At 38.8% G+C, this 18183-nt stretch overlaps 1 protein-coding gene across 1 annotated transcript; it reads left to right on the plus strand.

The window, feature by feature from the left end:
• Nucleotides 1–541: 541 nt before the first annotated feature.
• Nucleotides 542–17651, plus strand: LOC129000657 (putative sodium-dependent multivitamin transporter). Its single transcript, XM_054427618.1, has 15 exons — nt 542–753; nt 4654–4782; nt 5591–5812; nt 6319–6543; nt 7861–7976; nt 8150–8392; nt 8920–9094; nt 9795–9887; nt 14149–14247; nt 14381–14443; nt 14497–14559; nt 14613–14738; nt 15081–15265; nt 16698–16893; nt 17428–17651. Exons 2-15 carry the CDS (start codon nt 4660–4662, stop codon nt 17479–17481), a joined length of 1983 nt encoding a protein of 660 aa, XP_054283593.1. The 5' UTR covers nt 542–753; nt 4654–4659; the 3' UTR covers nt 17482–17651.
• The last annotated feature ends 532 nt before the right edge of the window (nt 17652–18183 follow it).

Below are 18183 nucleotides of genomic sequence, written 5' to 3' on the forward strand. Positions count from 1 at the left end.
TAAACGAATGGCGTTTCTGGCCTCTGGGGACATCAAAATGAAAAAGCAAATCGGACCCGGGTCTAGGTCTTACCGTGCCACCTACAGTAATAGCTACTTCCCTATAGAGAAATTCGCTAAAAGTTCGGTACATGAATGGGCGTGTAATATAAAATCAAACGTTTAAACCCCTTCGTGGGACACCCTATATATATATATATATACACATATATTTAAATTTGAACGAATGGTGATTTTGGCCTCTGGGGACATCAAAATGAAAAAGTAAATCGGTCCCGGGTCAAGTCTTACCGTGCCTCCTACGGAATAGCTACTTCACTTCCCTATTAAGGGAATTCCAGCTGTTGTGCCAGCTATTAAAACCAGCTGTTGGTTCACACTGAAATAAACACGATCAGCTGAGCATGTATTCTGCATTCAAAAAGCTAGTCAGCTGACTGGACTATTCATTCCATTCCTATTCGTGAAAGTTTTAGGTTAGGATTGTCGTTATTCTATTCACAAGTAAATAATGTTTTTCAGAAAATTACGTAGCGTTTAAGGCATAAGTATACTTTTATAGTGTATTATTATTATACAAGTTATTTAACATTAATTTACATTTAATTGACTGACTGTTAATCTTATCTCACTTTATGGGTGGGTCTAAGTTAACTAGGCTTATAAGGATTAGGTACCTACTTGATAGTGATGAAACCTAAAATGTTTGTAGCTTTCACATTTTGATTTTAAAGTGATTCTCCAAATTTAAACGTGAGTATTTATGTTTAATGTAGACCTATAAGTACTACACACATTTAACAAATTAGGTACATTTAACAAATATAAGTTAACCGCCTGGTCGATTCACATGTATCAGTTACTGCATGTCACAGGTCAGTCATATCAGTCACGTCCCAGTCAACAAAAATATTCCCTAAAGGTCGATTCACACATATCAGTTACGGCACAGTACAGTCACTTCAGGCACGTCACAGTTAACAAAAATATTCTTCAATGTATTTTCTATTGCGCTATCTACACTCAGCCGTTGCAGTTCCGTCAGTGGCTCTGCCGCCGTCCGTCAGTCAATTTCAGATTATTCCCACAGATATTTTTGGATTTTCGGATGCCTGACAGACGTAGGCTAACCTATTTGGGGTTGGAAAGTAGTCTTTTTATTATTTAAATGAGTGTATTTATATTTTAAGTATTGTTTGTAACAATCAATTCAACAGTGAAAATTTTGATAAAATATTGTGTTTCAATTAAAAATTCTTGGGCGTAACATCAGCTTTAAATACGTCTGAGCTATTAAACGTCTGATGATCAGTGGCGGCGATAAGAGCCTGCGGGCCCCCCCGCAAGTTTGTTAGCCAGGCCCCCCTCTTCCAGGGGGATTCTTCTTAGGGAGATTGGTATTTCCCCCTAAGCTTTAACATTAGCTTGGCACGGCATCTCCTGAGGCATGGAAGCATCATCCTTCCATGATTGCGGCAAAATCGTGAATACTTCCCGTAACTTAGTCATGGAAGAAACATTATCATAGTCTACCGTGATTGCAACCAAACCTATGACATTATCAGATAACAACATCATCATCTCACGCGTTCATGGCCAAATCCCTAATATCTCCCGTGATGGGGAAATCAAACGTCATTATCGTCTTCCGCAATCACAGCAAAATATTTACATCTCCGCGGTGAAATGTTCTCGTCGATATCTGCGATCACAGCAAAAGCGTAGGCCTAATCGTTCAATTTCGTCAGCGTGATCCTCGCCTATATAAAAGCTTTTACCTTTAATTAATTGTGCATTATTGCATTGAGTACTGAAAAAATAGGCTCGAGCTTGATATTCTGACTTTGTGCTTGATCTCTCAAGCTTGTAGGCCCTAGGCTCTGCTCGGCTCGAAAATCAACATTAGGCCTATATAAAAATCAACAGTTTCCAAAAACACAGAGGATACGCGTCCGGTAACCGGACGTGGATTAGGCGTCCGGTAACCAGACGTGGATTAGGCGTCCGGTAGGGGGTCCCGGAACGCCATTACCACAATGATACGATGTTCAGCCATCAGTGTTCGTGGTGTAGTGGATAGAGTGCTCGACTGATATGCGAGAGGTCCCCGGTTTGAAACCTATCGGTAACTTTAACTTTTTGTCTCAGATTTTTCTTTGAATGTAATTTCTTCTTAACTGTACATCTTTTGTTAGAATTTTTGGCATTTATAATTTTATGTTATGATGAGAATTGAACCTTCATTTGATTTTTTTCACTATCAGCAAGTTTGGTTGGTTAGGTTAGGTTATGACAGTAACTGCCGGACGCCTAATCCACGTCCGGTTACCGGACGCGTATCCTCTGCGTTCCAAAAAAACCGATCTTGATTTGGTCCGTGGCCCATAGGTACAGTAACATTTTTTACCTGACTCGAAGTAAACAAATCTTAAGTGCGAAGTAAACCAATCTAAAGTGAAGCCATAAAAAATGTATGGTAAATCGTAAATCTCATATAAATATTGATGATAGGGGGCCCGTGTGGCTGAGCCTGTCGCATAATTGGGGACCTGTGTCCAGGTAAAGTTTCCACAAAAATTCCAGTCAAGGCTCACGGGCCCCCCTAGCTTGCGGGCCCCCCTGCACCACGAAACTTATCAAGAGTTTTGAATTATCAAGAGGTTTGATTTGTTGGGAGAAAAAGAAACTATTAAAATTACAAATGGTTTGTTTTCACATATGTAGGCCTAAATTAAAATGAAACACCTAAGCATAACAATTTTTAATTACGGAATTTAAAAAAGCTTATTTTAAGTTATACTCTGGAGTCTCTGTCATTAACGTCATATTTTAAACCAAGAGTGTGTCTCCGTGATACAAGGCCAATGGGTTAAGGGTAGAGACCTGATTGAAAAGTTTTCAATACTTCTAACTTCACTCAACACTTTCTACTGCATTCGTCACTTATTTTTTTCTGCAATTGAAAGCGACTTGTATTTATGTTAAGTTGGTATGGATTTCACAACAAAAGCAGCTACGGAGGAAACTGTTCCACAAAACAAACACAACTTCAACACAATTCAACACCAGACAGATTACATCAGGTTTCTTCATTATACATCTGCATTTTGCCCCCCTTGTTTGTTATTTAGTTAGTTCTCAGTGAAAATAATAAATTGTAAAAGGAGATTGGATTACACTAACCGTGTGCTGTAAACTGTATTAATAAGCCATTTTGTATTTTCACCTTCACACATGGCAAACATTATATTAAAAGTTATTTTGGATAGCCTGAGTATTTTTTCATTTATACTTAGATATTTTTAATTAACTACCGGTACACCAAAATAAGTACTGCTCAGCGAAAAATAATACTTGTTTACTAATCTTCAGGTTGGTGTAAACCTATCATCACATTACCTTTATCTTTATTACCAATAATACTATTTGCATTTCTTATCTTAGTTGTTAGAATAAGACACTGTGATGTTCTAAAACTTGTAATTGAATTTTTTTTTAATTCTTAGAGTTAGTTACCCACACAAATCATTATTGTGACAGTTGAAAATAACTTTTTTAAACGTGGTAGGTAGCTAATTTCAAATTTAGCAAACATTTATTGCATAGGTTAAGTTCCAAATTGTAACTTTAAGTAATTAACTCAATGTATCATAAGCTAAAACAAAATTGAAATTATTATCATTTAAGGTTTTGACAATTTAGAAAAATGAATCCAAGTTTCTTTTGTAGTTGGGAACTATTGTTTCATGAACTTTATTATAACTACAATTATTAATCATATTACAATAGTTTTAATTATGTTCTGTTTTTTATGTTTGTTCTCTTACATTTTGAATAAACATTATCAATTTAATTATCCCAATAATATGCCTACCATAATAACCATTGACAGGCCAAAAACTGCAAGTGTATATTCTTAAATTGTCTGGGTGAAAGGTCAAATTATTCTCTACCACTCAGCATTCTACATAAACAAAGGAATGTCACTAAAGCCTAATTGACAAGTGTCTATATCCATTGTTACACTTGTGTGTTCAGTAGTATGCTTACTCTCTTGTGAAGCTAGGCCTAACACTTAGATTCATTCTTTTTGTTTTTGAATAGTTTTGTTTTAGTTTTAAAATATAAGGTATGCATCTTAAGTTTTACTTGTATTTCTTGTTTTTTTTTTAATTGTGTATATACTTTGAAATAGAATCAAGTAAAATTTTGTAACAAAATCAGTGTATGTTAATAAGCTAATGTTTTTCTTTAACATAACTTAAGACGCTGATAAAATTATGATTGTCAATACTAGAGCTAGTTTTTGAAATGGTAAAATATACTTAAAAAAAAAAAATTTTATCAAGTACACTCTGATCAGTTTGAACCAAATTAAAAGCGAGCCAAAACTTTTTTGTTATAGGCTAAATCAGGTTTCGTAACCGTTTCCTCAGTCTCTTTGATTTTAGATATTTAAAATTGACTTTTACTAATGCTAATTGTTTTGACTACGTTTTGGGAGATTGGGAACTCCTGTTTTCAAGTGATCTAAAAAATATTTGTATTAAAGCGGGATAAAACAGAATTTTCTCGATTGGGTAAGCGGGATTTTGTTTTGTTCTTGTGGATACACTGAACCAGACAACTGTTAATATGATGATTTGTTTCCAGTTTTCAATGGTACCAGTGCAGAGGACGATCGGAATATGGGACTACGCTGTTCTCTGTGTAACTTTGCTCACCTCACTCAGCATTGGAATATACTTCAGGTGTTCTGGTGGAAAACAGAAAACAACTCAGGTCATATACCACTACAGTTCCTGACAGTTAATTTGATAAGTAGTCAATCCTTAGCATTGGTAAACAGATTTCAATCACTAAGTTAGTAAAACCCCACTGTTTGGTGATTTTAATTTTAATAACTCCTACAGAAAGTTTATTTTGGTGATATCAAAGCAGCTGATATCAGAGAAAATAATTGTTTCCCAATCTCTAATTTTAGAGCTCCGAGAGGAAACCAATCAGGTGAGTTTCTCTTGCTCTTAACTTCCTTTCCCTTGCTTTTAATCAGTTATCCGTTTGCCTACTGGGCACTTTATTGTTTCCTTCCCATTTATTTCTATAATTTAAATCAGCTGTTTTCATTGTTGAACAATAAAACTGCAAACAGAAATAGGCATAATTGCATCGTGATGAGAAGTATCATTCATAACTTGTGCCAAAAGTGATTTCCCAGCACTTGCTCCAATTATTCCTGTATATCCATTGTTACTCTTGTGTCATTCAGTAGTGTGTGAGCTAGGCTTCGCTCCCTACGTGGAACTCACTCTCACGTGTTTGGCTTCGCCTCACGCATGAAATTTGATGTTCCTATGTTCGGCTTTGTCTCACCTATGAAACTTGAGCGTGCACCGGAAAGTGCCACTATCAGTACTTGTAATGAAATATACTATTTCTTTATGTATTAATACTTCTGTTCTTTTATGAGTATTCAAAACTTAAGAGGTCTTGTTGTCAGTATACTTTGAGTTAAGGATGGTTAAAGGATAATACTACATAAGGCCCATCCTGGACATAACTAGTTGTAGTCAACTGATCTGCGTTACAGGAATATCTGCTGGGTGATCGTAACCAGAGTGTTCTCCCAGTGGCTGTGTCGCTGATGGCCAGCTTCATGTCAGCCATCACCCTGCTCGGAGTAACGGCTGAAGTCTACATGTTCGGAACGCTCTTCCTCACCATCATCGGCAGTTACGTTGTGTTCACGGCTGTCGCAGCATATCTTTACCTTCCTGTGTTCTTTAAGTTGGGCGCTACTTCTGTTTACGAGGTTGGTATTTGTTTATTTCATGCCGATTTAGTTACTTCATCAAAGCAGGGTAGGCGCTGCTAGTTAAATAGGCCTACTGTAAACCAATTGGGATGTAAGAAATTTATGATAGCTTTTAGGGACAGAACCTTAATCCAGTTCAAGCATAAATGATAAGTCCCTCTAAAAATATTTTCCAGACATAATTTTTAAATTTAAAATGGTGTTAAACTTCAAGATGATCTTATCAATATGGCAACCTCTTCTATCAAACAATAAAAACCATTTAGAGAGCCATCATGGTTTTTTAGTCTTTTATTTCTTATTCCAGTTGATTTATTCTTGAGAGATTACTTCTAAGGCAGTGAAGTAGGCATACAATATTTCTATATTTTACCATCCCTACTCCTGTCACAAAAAACTGTCAATCGACAACCGATGCTTTAGGCAATGGGCAAGGATGTCTGGTATGGTCCTGTTTTTACTTAAGACTTGTGATTTATATATACTTATGGTGTTACCGCCAGTACCTGGAGCAGAGGTTCGGCCCCCGAGTACGTCTGGCTGCCTCCCTACTCTACTCTCTCCAGATGGTGCTGTACATGGGCGTAGTGTTGTACGCTCCTGCCATCGCCTTGGAGGCTCTCACTGGTCTGTCACGCAACTTCTCCATCTTGTTGGTCGGAAGTGTTTGCACAGCGTATTCCACTGTCGGCGGGATAAAGGCAGTCATTTGGACGGACGTGTTTCAGGTTAGTAGTTATCACAGAGTTGTACGTAATCAAGGTTTAGCGTTTGTCTGTAACACATATTTAAATTTGTGTTCGTTAAAATCAATAATTTTGTAACTAAACAATCAATAGTTTTGTAAACTCTTTAGCCTTACGAAATTAGCCATTTTGTCAACATTTCATGTTTTAGAATAAGTTTCATTTGAATTTGTGTTTTAAGTTCATGAATCGGTATCATTCATCAGCAATCAAAATGGTAAAAGTGTCTACATATTTTGTATAGGCTACTCTAGTATTTACCATTTTAACATTTTTCATCATTAGATTTGGCTTAAAGCAGACACATTGGTATGTACATCAAAGTTTATTGATTAAATGCTGAACACAGTACTTTACCTAAAATTTTGTAGAGAATATATTACTCTTTCAGTTTGCTTGTTGATTGTTAAAGTAAATCAACGAATGTTTCAAATCGATATTCAAGCAAAAATTGTCACTGTCATTACCATTACTTCTGCAGCAATGTGATCTAGGTGCATAAGCTGAATAATAATGCATGTTTAGTGTAGATTGGTATTAGCTGATCTGTGTAGCTTTGTTAGATTTGTTAGACCATTTGTTTCTTTAACAAGAATCATTTATTTAAAAGCCCAATAATCAAAAACAGTTGAGAATATTTAACCCTCCAGTACACACGCCGCGGACTCAGAGTCCACACATTTGAAAAGGTGCGCCAAAATAAGTAAATCTGCAAGCGAATGACATGACGCCCCATCTACCCTTTCCCCACTACCTTTCCAAGGACAATGGCGGTGTTTTGACAGTCTTAGCGTCAGTTGGCCCTGAGCTACGAGGATGTAAAGTTAGGCACGTCATGTTTCAAGAGGATGAAGAACAGTCCAGCGATTGACTGATTGGTTTTCAACACAACATATTCAATTTGAAATATTTGCAATCATTTTGAAATTTATCTATATATATTTAACTGTATTTGGATTATTTGAAAATTTGATGCTAGGCTATATCAACTTTATTAGGTGAAGTTTGCACCTTCACTAACACATACTTACACATGGATAAAATAGAAAATAGTGTTTCCAGTAAGAAGTATATGACGACTGTCAGTCCACGTGTGTGTACTGGTGTTACTATTAACCGCGCTTGTACTGGAGGGTTAACTTCTGTCGTCTTTTCCTAGCATCATTAGCTACTCAAACAGCATTCAGTTATTTAAGTTGAGAAACAATCAAATTTTAACTAACCAACCCAAGAAAAAATGGTCCTTTCATATATAAACTTAGGTTTGCTGTAACCATTGTGGTTTCTTTCATGTTTCAGTCAGGCTTGATGTACCTGTCGCTGTTCAGTGTAGTTGGAGTAGGAATTTGGAAGAACGGCGGCATTGCTCCCATCTTCAGGATAGCTGAGGAGCATGGCAGGATAGAGTTCTTCAAGTAAGTCAATTCATTCAATTGCCAAAAGTTTACTCAGATCTATGGACTAGATGTAGCTAATTTAGGTATAAAATTGTGATCAATTTAGAAAATTGGTATTAACACATCACTAGCAATCACTATGATAAGTTTCTAGTCTACAGTAATTTAAAATATAATGTTTCTGTCCGCAGTCTCAGCCCGGATCCCACGGTCAGACACACAACATGGACACTGGCTGTTGGAGGAGGCTTCACTTTTCTGTCTCTCTACGCAGTGAACCAGACGCAGATTCAGAGATACCTCACCATGAAGGACCACAAGACAGCTGTCCGGTCCCTGTGGATCTCTCTGCCCTTTCTCTACATTCTGTTGATAGCTTGCGGACTTGCTGGCCTGTCTATCTTCTCTGTCTACTACGCTTGCGATCCTGTTAGGTGGGTAACTTAATTATATTGTCACATAGAGAAGGTTTCAGCGTCATGTGGGTTTTGTTTGTTGTGTTAGTATTTTTGTCAGTGGCATTTTTTATAAACGTAAATAGCACAAAGGGGATGTGTTCCTAACCACTCAAAACTTATGGACACTCAGGGATCAAATCTACCCTTCCTACATCGAAGTCCTCTAATGATGTATGGAACATCTGATGCCTTTGACTGTCATAGAGTAGATGGGAGTATTCTTTTGGTTGTAGCTCTAGCAGGATAAAGAATATTGAACATCTGATAACTCTAAATCAGGTGGATATTGTATAAGCAATGGTACAGGTATAAAAACAATTCATTTTATACCCCCTGGACTTTTTATGAATAGGCTAACTTACCTCCTCTGTCCAAGGTCCAAATTTTATCAACAAAGTGATTAGTTTTCTTGCAAGCTTAGAGCTTAGCCAATATGGACTTCCCAACTATCAATCCCACTTCTTTAGAAGCAGTGTGAGAAGTATGTGGTGTTTGTGTTGTAGCTCTGGCAGGATCAAGAGTCTCGACCAGCTGATGCCTCTGTTTGTCATGGATATGATGGGATCCGTGCCTGGTCTCTCGGGATTGTTTGCCGCTGGAATATTCTCCGCTTCCCTGTCCAGTGTGTCTCCCTGCGTCAACTCATTGGCTGCTGTTACTATGGAAGACTATCTTAAGGTATCACCAACCGAATTTACCTAAATATCTTAGGGACTACCACAGGACAAATAATGGTATTAAACTGACACATACTTTCTCTCATTAGCTTGTCAACAACCCTTATCATGTGCGAGCGGTGGGAGTAACTATTATATTTGGGGAAAACCACAAAAGTTGCAATTACACTTGAATCGTAATTCTTACAGCATTGGGGATTGTACAATTTTGGTTTAAAATTAAAAGGACTATAACATATTACCTAAATCAAAATGGTTCAAGTCGTTTTTGTGAAAATCCAATTTGTCACCTATTTATTATGAATTTTTATAAAAATCACCAGTAAAATACAAATAAAAAAAAAAAAATCTCTAATACTATGGATAATTACACAAGTATAAAATTTTATCAAAATCGAACCACATAATATGTAATTTGTAGGTCTGTACAAATACAATAGTACAATACACACAAACATCACTTTGGAAACCACGTTTTTGGGTTTAGGGGGGCCCAAAACTGATATTTCCATCCAAAATGCAAACTTGAAAGTTTTTTTTCAAAAACTAATACGTTTAAGGGGAGAAAGTAATATTTGAAATAATTGTTCAGCAGTACCCACACATTCCTGGAAAAATAATAATGGCATCTAAATAAGTCTAACAGCATAAACTTCAATTATTATTATTTTTTTAACAGGTTGTTTTATCTATTGTTGCAGCCCCTGTATCGCCTTGCTCCCAAAACGCAACTCACACATACAACAGCTCTCACCAAGTGTCTTGTCCTGGCTTACGGAGTGGCTTGTGTCACAGTATGTATTTTTGTTCTTTTATAAAAGAATTTGTCTTCTATGATTTAAAAAAGGTTTATTTGCTTTACCCTTTGGTTTTAAGGTGGATATATGGTTGCCTAAATTAACGTAACCAAACCTTTTCTGATGGCTAGATTTAATAGCATAACCCAAAAGAGACTGGGAGCTATAACTGACAACTAACATATTGTCAAAGTGATGTAAACTAGGCGAAATTTAGAGATACTGTGTTTTGACTTTTAGTTCACTCGTATTGTAAGTTCAATAGACTTTAGGCTCTCATCAATTGCTGAGCGGCTAAAGGTATTGTCTACCGGACCAAGAGACATCACCTTAGTTTGAGTGCACTAATGTTTTCCGTCTGCCAGACTCAGTTCGGCCACTGAGCTAGAAATACAACTGGAAGTAGGACTGGCACGACAACTCTGCTAGCAAATCGAGATGCTGTAAAATGTTAATGTTGTTATGTTGGTACCAACTAGGGGAATAAGCCAAATCATTGGCTCATGGCTTTATTACGAATCCTTAGTACAAATGAAGCCAGCAGCTATCAATTATCTCATTCAATGTTACTTCCAGTTGTACCTCTAGCTCAGTGAACCAGTGGGTTCGGCTTAGTGACCACTCAGATGCTTTTGGACTGGCCGGCAGGTGCGAATTGAAGGACTGGAAACGGTGAAACAGATGATAAATTTAGGACGTTTCTAGTCACAGTGAAACCAAGGAATAAAAAATGTTATTAGAAAGGAGAACAGTTGACGTTTTTCAGGCATTGCATAACGATATTTGCAAACACGTTCATACTATTCCAAAAGTGCTGTTTTCTTTATGTATTCTGGTGGATGGTAAAAAAAGAGAGATTTAATCTCCAGGAAAATATGGCAACCCGCGATGTGTAGAAAACTCTTGATTTCACTAAGGAAAAAGTGAAGCTTATTTTATAATTCTTACTTAGTTACACATTTTATCTCTCAGAAAAGATGCAAATTCACAGTACCAAAATCAATTCTACAGTAGAACCTCGCTAATTTGAATTTCAGAGGAAAGACGATATATTACGAGTCATGGAAAGATTGAAATATAGAGTTTGATTTATAGAGGTCAGAATAAATAAAATTTGAATTATGGAGGTCCCAGTTTTCAGTGTAGAGAGTTTGAGAGAACGGGGACTAATGAACACATTGTGGGAACACCAATAAGAGCGTGTGTACTTTTTGTCCTGAATTCGAATTACAGAGGTGACGCAGTTGGAATTGTAGAGGTTGACTTGGAATTTTGGAGGTAACAGTTAGAATTTCGGCAACAAAATTCGAATTGTAGAGGCTCAAGTATGCCAAATTCGAATTGTAGAGGCTGCATTAAGCGTAAAAATCACTTTGAATTATCGGTATATTATTTGTTAAATTTTAGAGGTTATCTGATGGGAACAGACAAATATTTCTAATTATAGAGGTTCGAATTCGCGAGTTTCAACTGTATTACTAAAAATAAAAATATTACCATGAACCGTTTTATCTTATCCTATTGCAAGAGGCCCCTCGGATTACAGTTTCATTTCGGTACATTAACACTAACAGTGTTTACTTGTTGTAGGTAGCGTTCCTGGCACAGTACCTAGGAGGTCTACTACAAGCAGGACTGTCTATCCTGGGCATTGTAGGATATCCTCTACTGGGCACCTCCACACAAACAGTGTTTACCTGTTGTAGGTAGCGTTCCTGGCGCAGTACCTGGGAGGTCTACTACAAGCAGGACTGTCTATCCTGGACATTGTAGGAGGTCCTCTACTGGGCACCTTCACACTAACAGTGTTTACCTGTTGTAGGTAGCGTTCCTGGCGCAGTACCTGGGAGGTCTACTACAAGCAGGACTGTTTATCCTGGACATTGTAGGAGGTCCTCTACTGGGCACCTTCACACTAACAGTGTTTACCTGTTGTAGGTAGCGTTCCTGGCGCAGTACCTGGGAGGTCTACTACAAGCAGGACTGTTTATCCTGGGCATTGTAGGATATCCTCTACTGGGCACCTCCACACTAACAGTGTTTACCTGTTGTAGGTAGCGTTCCTGGCGCAGTACCTGGGAGGTCTACTACAAGCAGGACTGTTTATCCTGGGCATTGTAGGAGGTCCTCTACTGGGCACCTTCACACTAACAGTGTTTACCTGTTGTAGGTAGCGTTCCTGGCGCAGTACCTGGGAGGTCTACTACAAGCAGGACTGTTTATCCTGGACATTGTAGGAGGTCCTCTACTGGGCACCTTCACACTAACAGTGTTTACCTGTTGTAGGTAGCGTTCCTGGCGCAGTACCTGGGAGGTCTACTACAAGCAGGACTGTCTATCCTGGACATTGTAGGAGGTCCTCTACTGGGCACCTTCACACTAACAGTGTTTACCTGTTGTAGGTAGCGTTCCTGGCGCAGTACCTGGGAGGTCTACTACAAGCAGGACTGTTTATCCTGGACATTGTAGGAGGTCCTCTACTGGGCACCTTCACACTAACAGTGTTTACCTGTTGTAGGTAGCGTTCCTGGCGCAGTACCTGGGAGGTCTACTACAAGCAGGACTGTTTATCCTGGGCATTGTAGGATATCCTCTACTGGGCACCTCCACACTAACAGTGTTTACCTGTTGTAGGTAGCGTTCCTGGCGCAGTACCTGGGAGGTCTACTACAAGCAGGACTGTTTATCCTGGGCATTGTAGGAGGTCCTCTACTGGGCACCTTCACACTAACAGTGTTTACCTGTTGTAGGTAGCGTTCCTGGCGCAGTACCTGGGAGGTCTACTACAAGCAGGACTGTTTATCCTGGACATTGTAGGAGGTCCTCTACTGGGCACCTTCACACTAACAGTGTTTACCTGTTGTAGGTAGCGTTCCTGGCGCAGTACCTGGGAGGTCTACTACAAGCAGGACTGTCTATCCTGGACATTGTAGGAGGTCCTCTACTGGGCACCTTCACACTAACAGTGTTTACCTGTTGTAGGTAGCGTTCCTGGCGCAGTACCTGGGAGGTCTACTACAAGCAGGACTGTTTATCCTGGACATTGTAGGAGGTCCTCTACTGGGCACCTTCACACTAACAGTGTTTACCTGTTGTAGGTAGCGTTCCTGGCGCAGTACCTGGGAGGTCTACTACAAGCAGGACTGTCTATCCTGGACATTGTAGGAGGTCCTCTACTGGGCACCTTCACACTAACAGTGTTTACCTGTTGTAGGTAGCGTTCCTGGCGCAGTACCTGGGAGGTCTACTACAAGCAGGACTGTCTATCCTGGACATTGTAGGAGGTCCTCTACTGGGCACCTTCACACTAACAGTGTTTACCTGTTGTAGGTAGCGTTCCTGGCGCAGTACCTGGGAGGTCTACTACAAGCAGGACTGTCTATCCTAGGCATTGTAGGAGGTCCTCTACTGGGCACCTCCACACAAACAGTGTTTACTTGTTGTAGGTAACGTTCCTGGCGCAGTACCTGGGAGGTCTACTACAAGCAGGACTGTCTATCCTGGGCATTGTAGGATATCCTCTACTGGGCACCTCCACACTAACAGTGTTTACCTGTTGTAGGTAGCGTTCCTGGCGCAGTACCTGGGAGGTCTACTACAAGCAGGACTGTCTATCCTGGGCATTGTAGGAGGTCCTCTACTGGGCACCTCCACACTAACAGTGTTTACCTGTTGTAGGTAACGTTCCTGGCGCAGTACCTGGGAGGTCTACTACAAGCAGGACTGTCTATCCTAGGCATTGTAGGAGGTCCTCTACTGGGCACCTCCACACTAACAGTGTTTACCTGTTGTAGGTAGCGTTCCTGGCGCAGTACCTGGGAGGTCTACTACAAGCAGGACTGTCTATCCTAGGCATTGTAGGAGGTCCTCTACTGGGCACCTCCACACTAACAGTGTTTACCTGTTGTAGGTAGCGTTCCCGGCGCAGTACCTGGGAGGTCTACTACAAGCAGGACTGTCTATCCTAGGCATTGTAGGAGGTCCTCTACTGGGCACCTCCACACTAACAGTGTTTACCTGTTGTAGGTAGCGTTCCTGGCGCAGTACCTGGGAGGTCTACTACAAGCAGGACTGTCTATCCTAGGCATTGTAGGAGGTCCTCTACTGGGCACCTCCACACTAACAGTGTTTACCTGTTGTAGGTAGCGTTCCTGGCGCAGTACCTGGGAGGTCTACTACAAGCAGGACTGTCTATCCTGGGCATTGTAGGAGGTCCTCTACTGGGCACCTTCACACTAACAGTGTTTACCTGTTGTAGGTAGCGTTCCTGGCACAGTACCTGGGAGGTCTACTACAAGCAGGACTGTCTATCCTAGGCATTGTAGGAGGTCCTCTACTGGGCACCTCCACACTAACAGTGTTTACCTGTTGTAGGTAGCGTTCCTGGCACAGTACCTGGGAGGTCTACTACAAGCAGGACTGTCTATCCTAGGCATTGTAGGAGGTCCTCTACTGGGCACCTCCACACTAACAGTGTTTACCTGTTGTAGGTAGCGTTCCTGGCACAGTACCTGGGAGGTCTACTACAAGCAGGACTGTCTATCCTAGGCATTGTAGGAGGTCCTCTACTGGGCACCTTCACACTAACAGTGTTTACCTGTTGTAGGTAGCGTTCCTGGCACAGTACCTGGGAGGTCTACTACAAGCAGGACTGTCTATCCTAGGCATTGTAGGAGGTCCTCTACTGGGCACCTCCACACTAACAGTGTTTACCTGTTGTAGGTAGCGTTCCTGGCACAGTACCTGGGAGGTCTACTACAAGCAGGACTGTCTATCCTAGGCATTGTAGGAGGTCCTCTACTGGGCACCTTCACTCTGGGCATGTTTGTGCCCCCTGCCAATGAACCGGTTAGTGTATTTAGAAACAGAATTGTACTACTTTATTTGAAACCATTGTACCACTGGATAAAATTGAATACAGATATTTGTGTTTAAAATTACGAGTGGCTATGCAGTATCTTGTACAAAGGCCAACAACTTATCCTATCTGACCCATATCTAGCGATTCCTGGTTTAATCAATGTGATATTAAATTTACTTCTTCAATTATGCACCATCATTAATAGAACATCTGCATTTCAATTTCAAGTGATGCAAAAGTATTTGTTCGCAACTTAAATAAATAATAAATGATAAATAAATGATGGTTAGTTAATCTTTTCTGTATCCTAATTAACGGTTTCCCCCCAGGGTGCTTTAGCTGGTATGCTATTGGGCCTTACCTCCTCGGTGTGGCTTGGTTTTGGAGGCCCCAAACCCCGACCCACCCCTCTGCCACTGTCCACTGCTGGCTGCAATGTGACGACCTCTGTTGTACTTACTGATGTACTTACCACCACGGTTAGCTCGTTGGTCACTCCTCAACCCTCCGATCCGTAAGTGTTAGATTTTAAAAATGTTTTTGTAATGTGGCTTTCTATTTATTAAATTTTATCATAAATGTTTTTATCATGTAAAATTCTAGTACAGTTGTATATTTGGTTTTTGGTGGATTAAAAATATCTCGGTATTTTACATAGAAAACTTTTGCAATTATGATCTAGGAGTGTTTTAAGGCTTGGTACAAAAAGCACAGAATGAGGAGGAAAGTTACCCAACTTTAATTTACGATCATAATCCTTGGTAGCAGAGGATTGGTTATATAAAGTACTTGCCTTCAAATACAAAGTCTACAATAAGAAGGATCAATTAATTGTGGATCACCACTGGGTTATTAAATATGATGTTTTGCTAACAACCAATCAGAAAGTAAAACGATCATTGTTTGAACCGCTCTGAAATTAAAAAAATTTACAAATTGCAGTAGAGATAAGGTGTAATCAAAAAAGAATCCATAGATTCTTTAGGACAGAATATAAAATAAAAGCATTAGTAGGTTCCAATGGTACTGTAGAACTCCCATGATCTAAATCGCTTACAGGAATAATTTTAAAAACCTGAAATTATAGCAATAAGAATTTACTATTAAAGAAGGCAGAAGATATGATCGTTTAAAAACCCTGAAAACTTTTGTGTTCGTGTAAATGCTGCCATGGGAATGTCTATTTTCCACAATCATGGGAAAATCTCGAACATCTTCCACGTTCTTGGTAGACATCATTGCCTCCTGTGGTCACTAAAAATCTGTGTCTCCTGCGGTCATGAACAAGTTTTCATCATCCCCGTCGATTGTGATGCAAGAAAGAATTTTTCTATAACGAAATCTTTGCAGCTGTGTTCTGCAACCGCAATTGTAAAAGCTGGGCTTGATTTTTTTACTTGGTGCTTGATAACTCAAGCTTTTTAGACTCTATTCATATCAAACCTCTTGCACCCTACCAAACGACTAATGTTTTTGGCAAAACAACTCATTTAGATCACCATGATTCAATTAAAAAATTTCTATTTTATGCACTAATAATTTAGAATTCAAATTTTCATAATATCCGACAAAGTAGCTTATTTTCTCAAAAATAATCCCAATTTCGGTAAAAATCCGACCATCCAAATTTTTTTACCATTTGAATATGGTACAGTCTAAATTATTGATAATTGGAGTTCTACTGTAATTTGTGTTCAGTAACATAATCAAGCTTAAGCATTGACATTTTGTTGTGATTGAAACCAAAAAATAATTATTATGTTTACTGACCCTTAAGTTGTATGCAACCTACAAGTTCAAGTTGGGTTCTCTTAAAGAAAATTTAAGGGACATGTTGCATTCATATTACAGTACTTAATAGTACTTATTACAGTACTGTTGTTAACATTGACTGTTGACCAATTGTATTTCTGTGATTATTGTTTCATTGGTTTTACTTTTTCCAGAGTGGACTACCAATACATGTTTAGGCTGAGCTACTTGTTGTATGTTGTGATCAGCTGTTTAGTAACACTGCTAGTCGGCTGCTTAGTTAGTTGTCTTGCACGGGCGTGCGGACACATACCCAGACCTCTGGACCCAGATCATTTCTCTCCCCCGGTAGCCAGTTACCTCCGTAGAAAACTCCGCAGACAAGAGATGGTGAGTCTGAGAATCTTGTGGCGTAACAAACAGAAAATATTCGGAGGCTTAATACTATTTGACTATTTAATAGAGTTCAAGCTAGCACAAATCTCTTAATTTATCGTTAATCGAGAAATCAAGTTTTGTACTGTCATTAAATTAAGGACTTAGCTGCAAAAAAATTGAACCACTACCACAAATTTGAAACCCTATACAGTGTACACATTTTTTTAAAGCTTAAATATGTGGTGTCTAGTATGTTGCTATAAATTAATAAAAAACAGTGTGTTAACATAACAATTTGTTCAATTCGTCTCTCTTTCAGGCCCTTTACTGTACCTATTGTAAAAAATACAATTTTAAAAAGTGTTTTACCCAAATAGTGTATGCTGGCCCTTTATTAAGGTATTTTAAATTTTATATTCTCGATGGGGTTCAGTCCCAATTAATCCTCATTATTGACGATCTTCTGTAATGATTTTATTCTTTGAATATCATTTAATCTGTATTGTGTTCTATGGTTTTTATCGATTGTAAATTTATTTGTTGCAGACACTACACCAGCAAATGTTAGAACAAAATGACGTGGTCAAGTTACCAAATTGAAAACTAGACTGAAAATTAAATGACAATAAGGTATTGTGATGTATGTCGTGCTTCCATTGTATTATATTTATTTACCATGTAAATTATTAAATAGCTATTATTTTCTTGGTTGTTCAAGAATGTATTATTATACATGTATTGATGTTATAGTTTTTAGAAATATATATTACGTTTTCTATTTGTTCTTATTTTGTACCCCGTTCGATTTTCTTCGTAACTTCAGTTTTGTAGCTATTAACACTCGGTGTATGCATTGACTATATTGGCGTATACTAAGACTTTTTTTAAATCCACTAACCGAATAATTAAAGATCTCTGTGCAAGTTTTATTTAATATTAACCAGACAGGTATAGAAATGTTTATCTTTATAGTATGTAAGAACTTCTCTCTGTAAGTTCATCACCATAACCTGGGTATGGGCACCCAAGTACTTTAAGTTTGATACTGATGATTCATTTTGTATCCAGTCGCCATTTGTCATTGGTCTAAGAACTGCTGATGGTGCTATCCAATAAGGTCAGTGATGTAAAGAAACCCAAGTTTTAAACCATTCATTTGGAACAGCCAAAAGACACCGAAGCAAAGCTTCAAAGTATGTTTTAAAAGTTGTCCATGTGATTTTTCTTTGCAACCAATCATAAAGCTGAACACCATTATATAGGATATTGCAATTCTTCTAATAATATAAAGAAAGGGAAACC

Source organism: Macrosteles quadrilineatus, unplaced genomic scaffold (assembly GCF_028750875.1).
Source record: "Macrosteles quadrilineatus isolate MER2022 unplaced genomic scaffold, UCM_ALF_1.0 Scaffold_8__2_contigs__length_117827958, whole genome shotgun sequence".
In the NCBI taxonomy this organism is placed as follows: Eukaryota; Metazoa; Arthropoda; class Insecta; order Hemiptera; family Cicadellidae; genus Macrosteles; species Macrosteles quadrilineatus.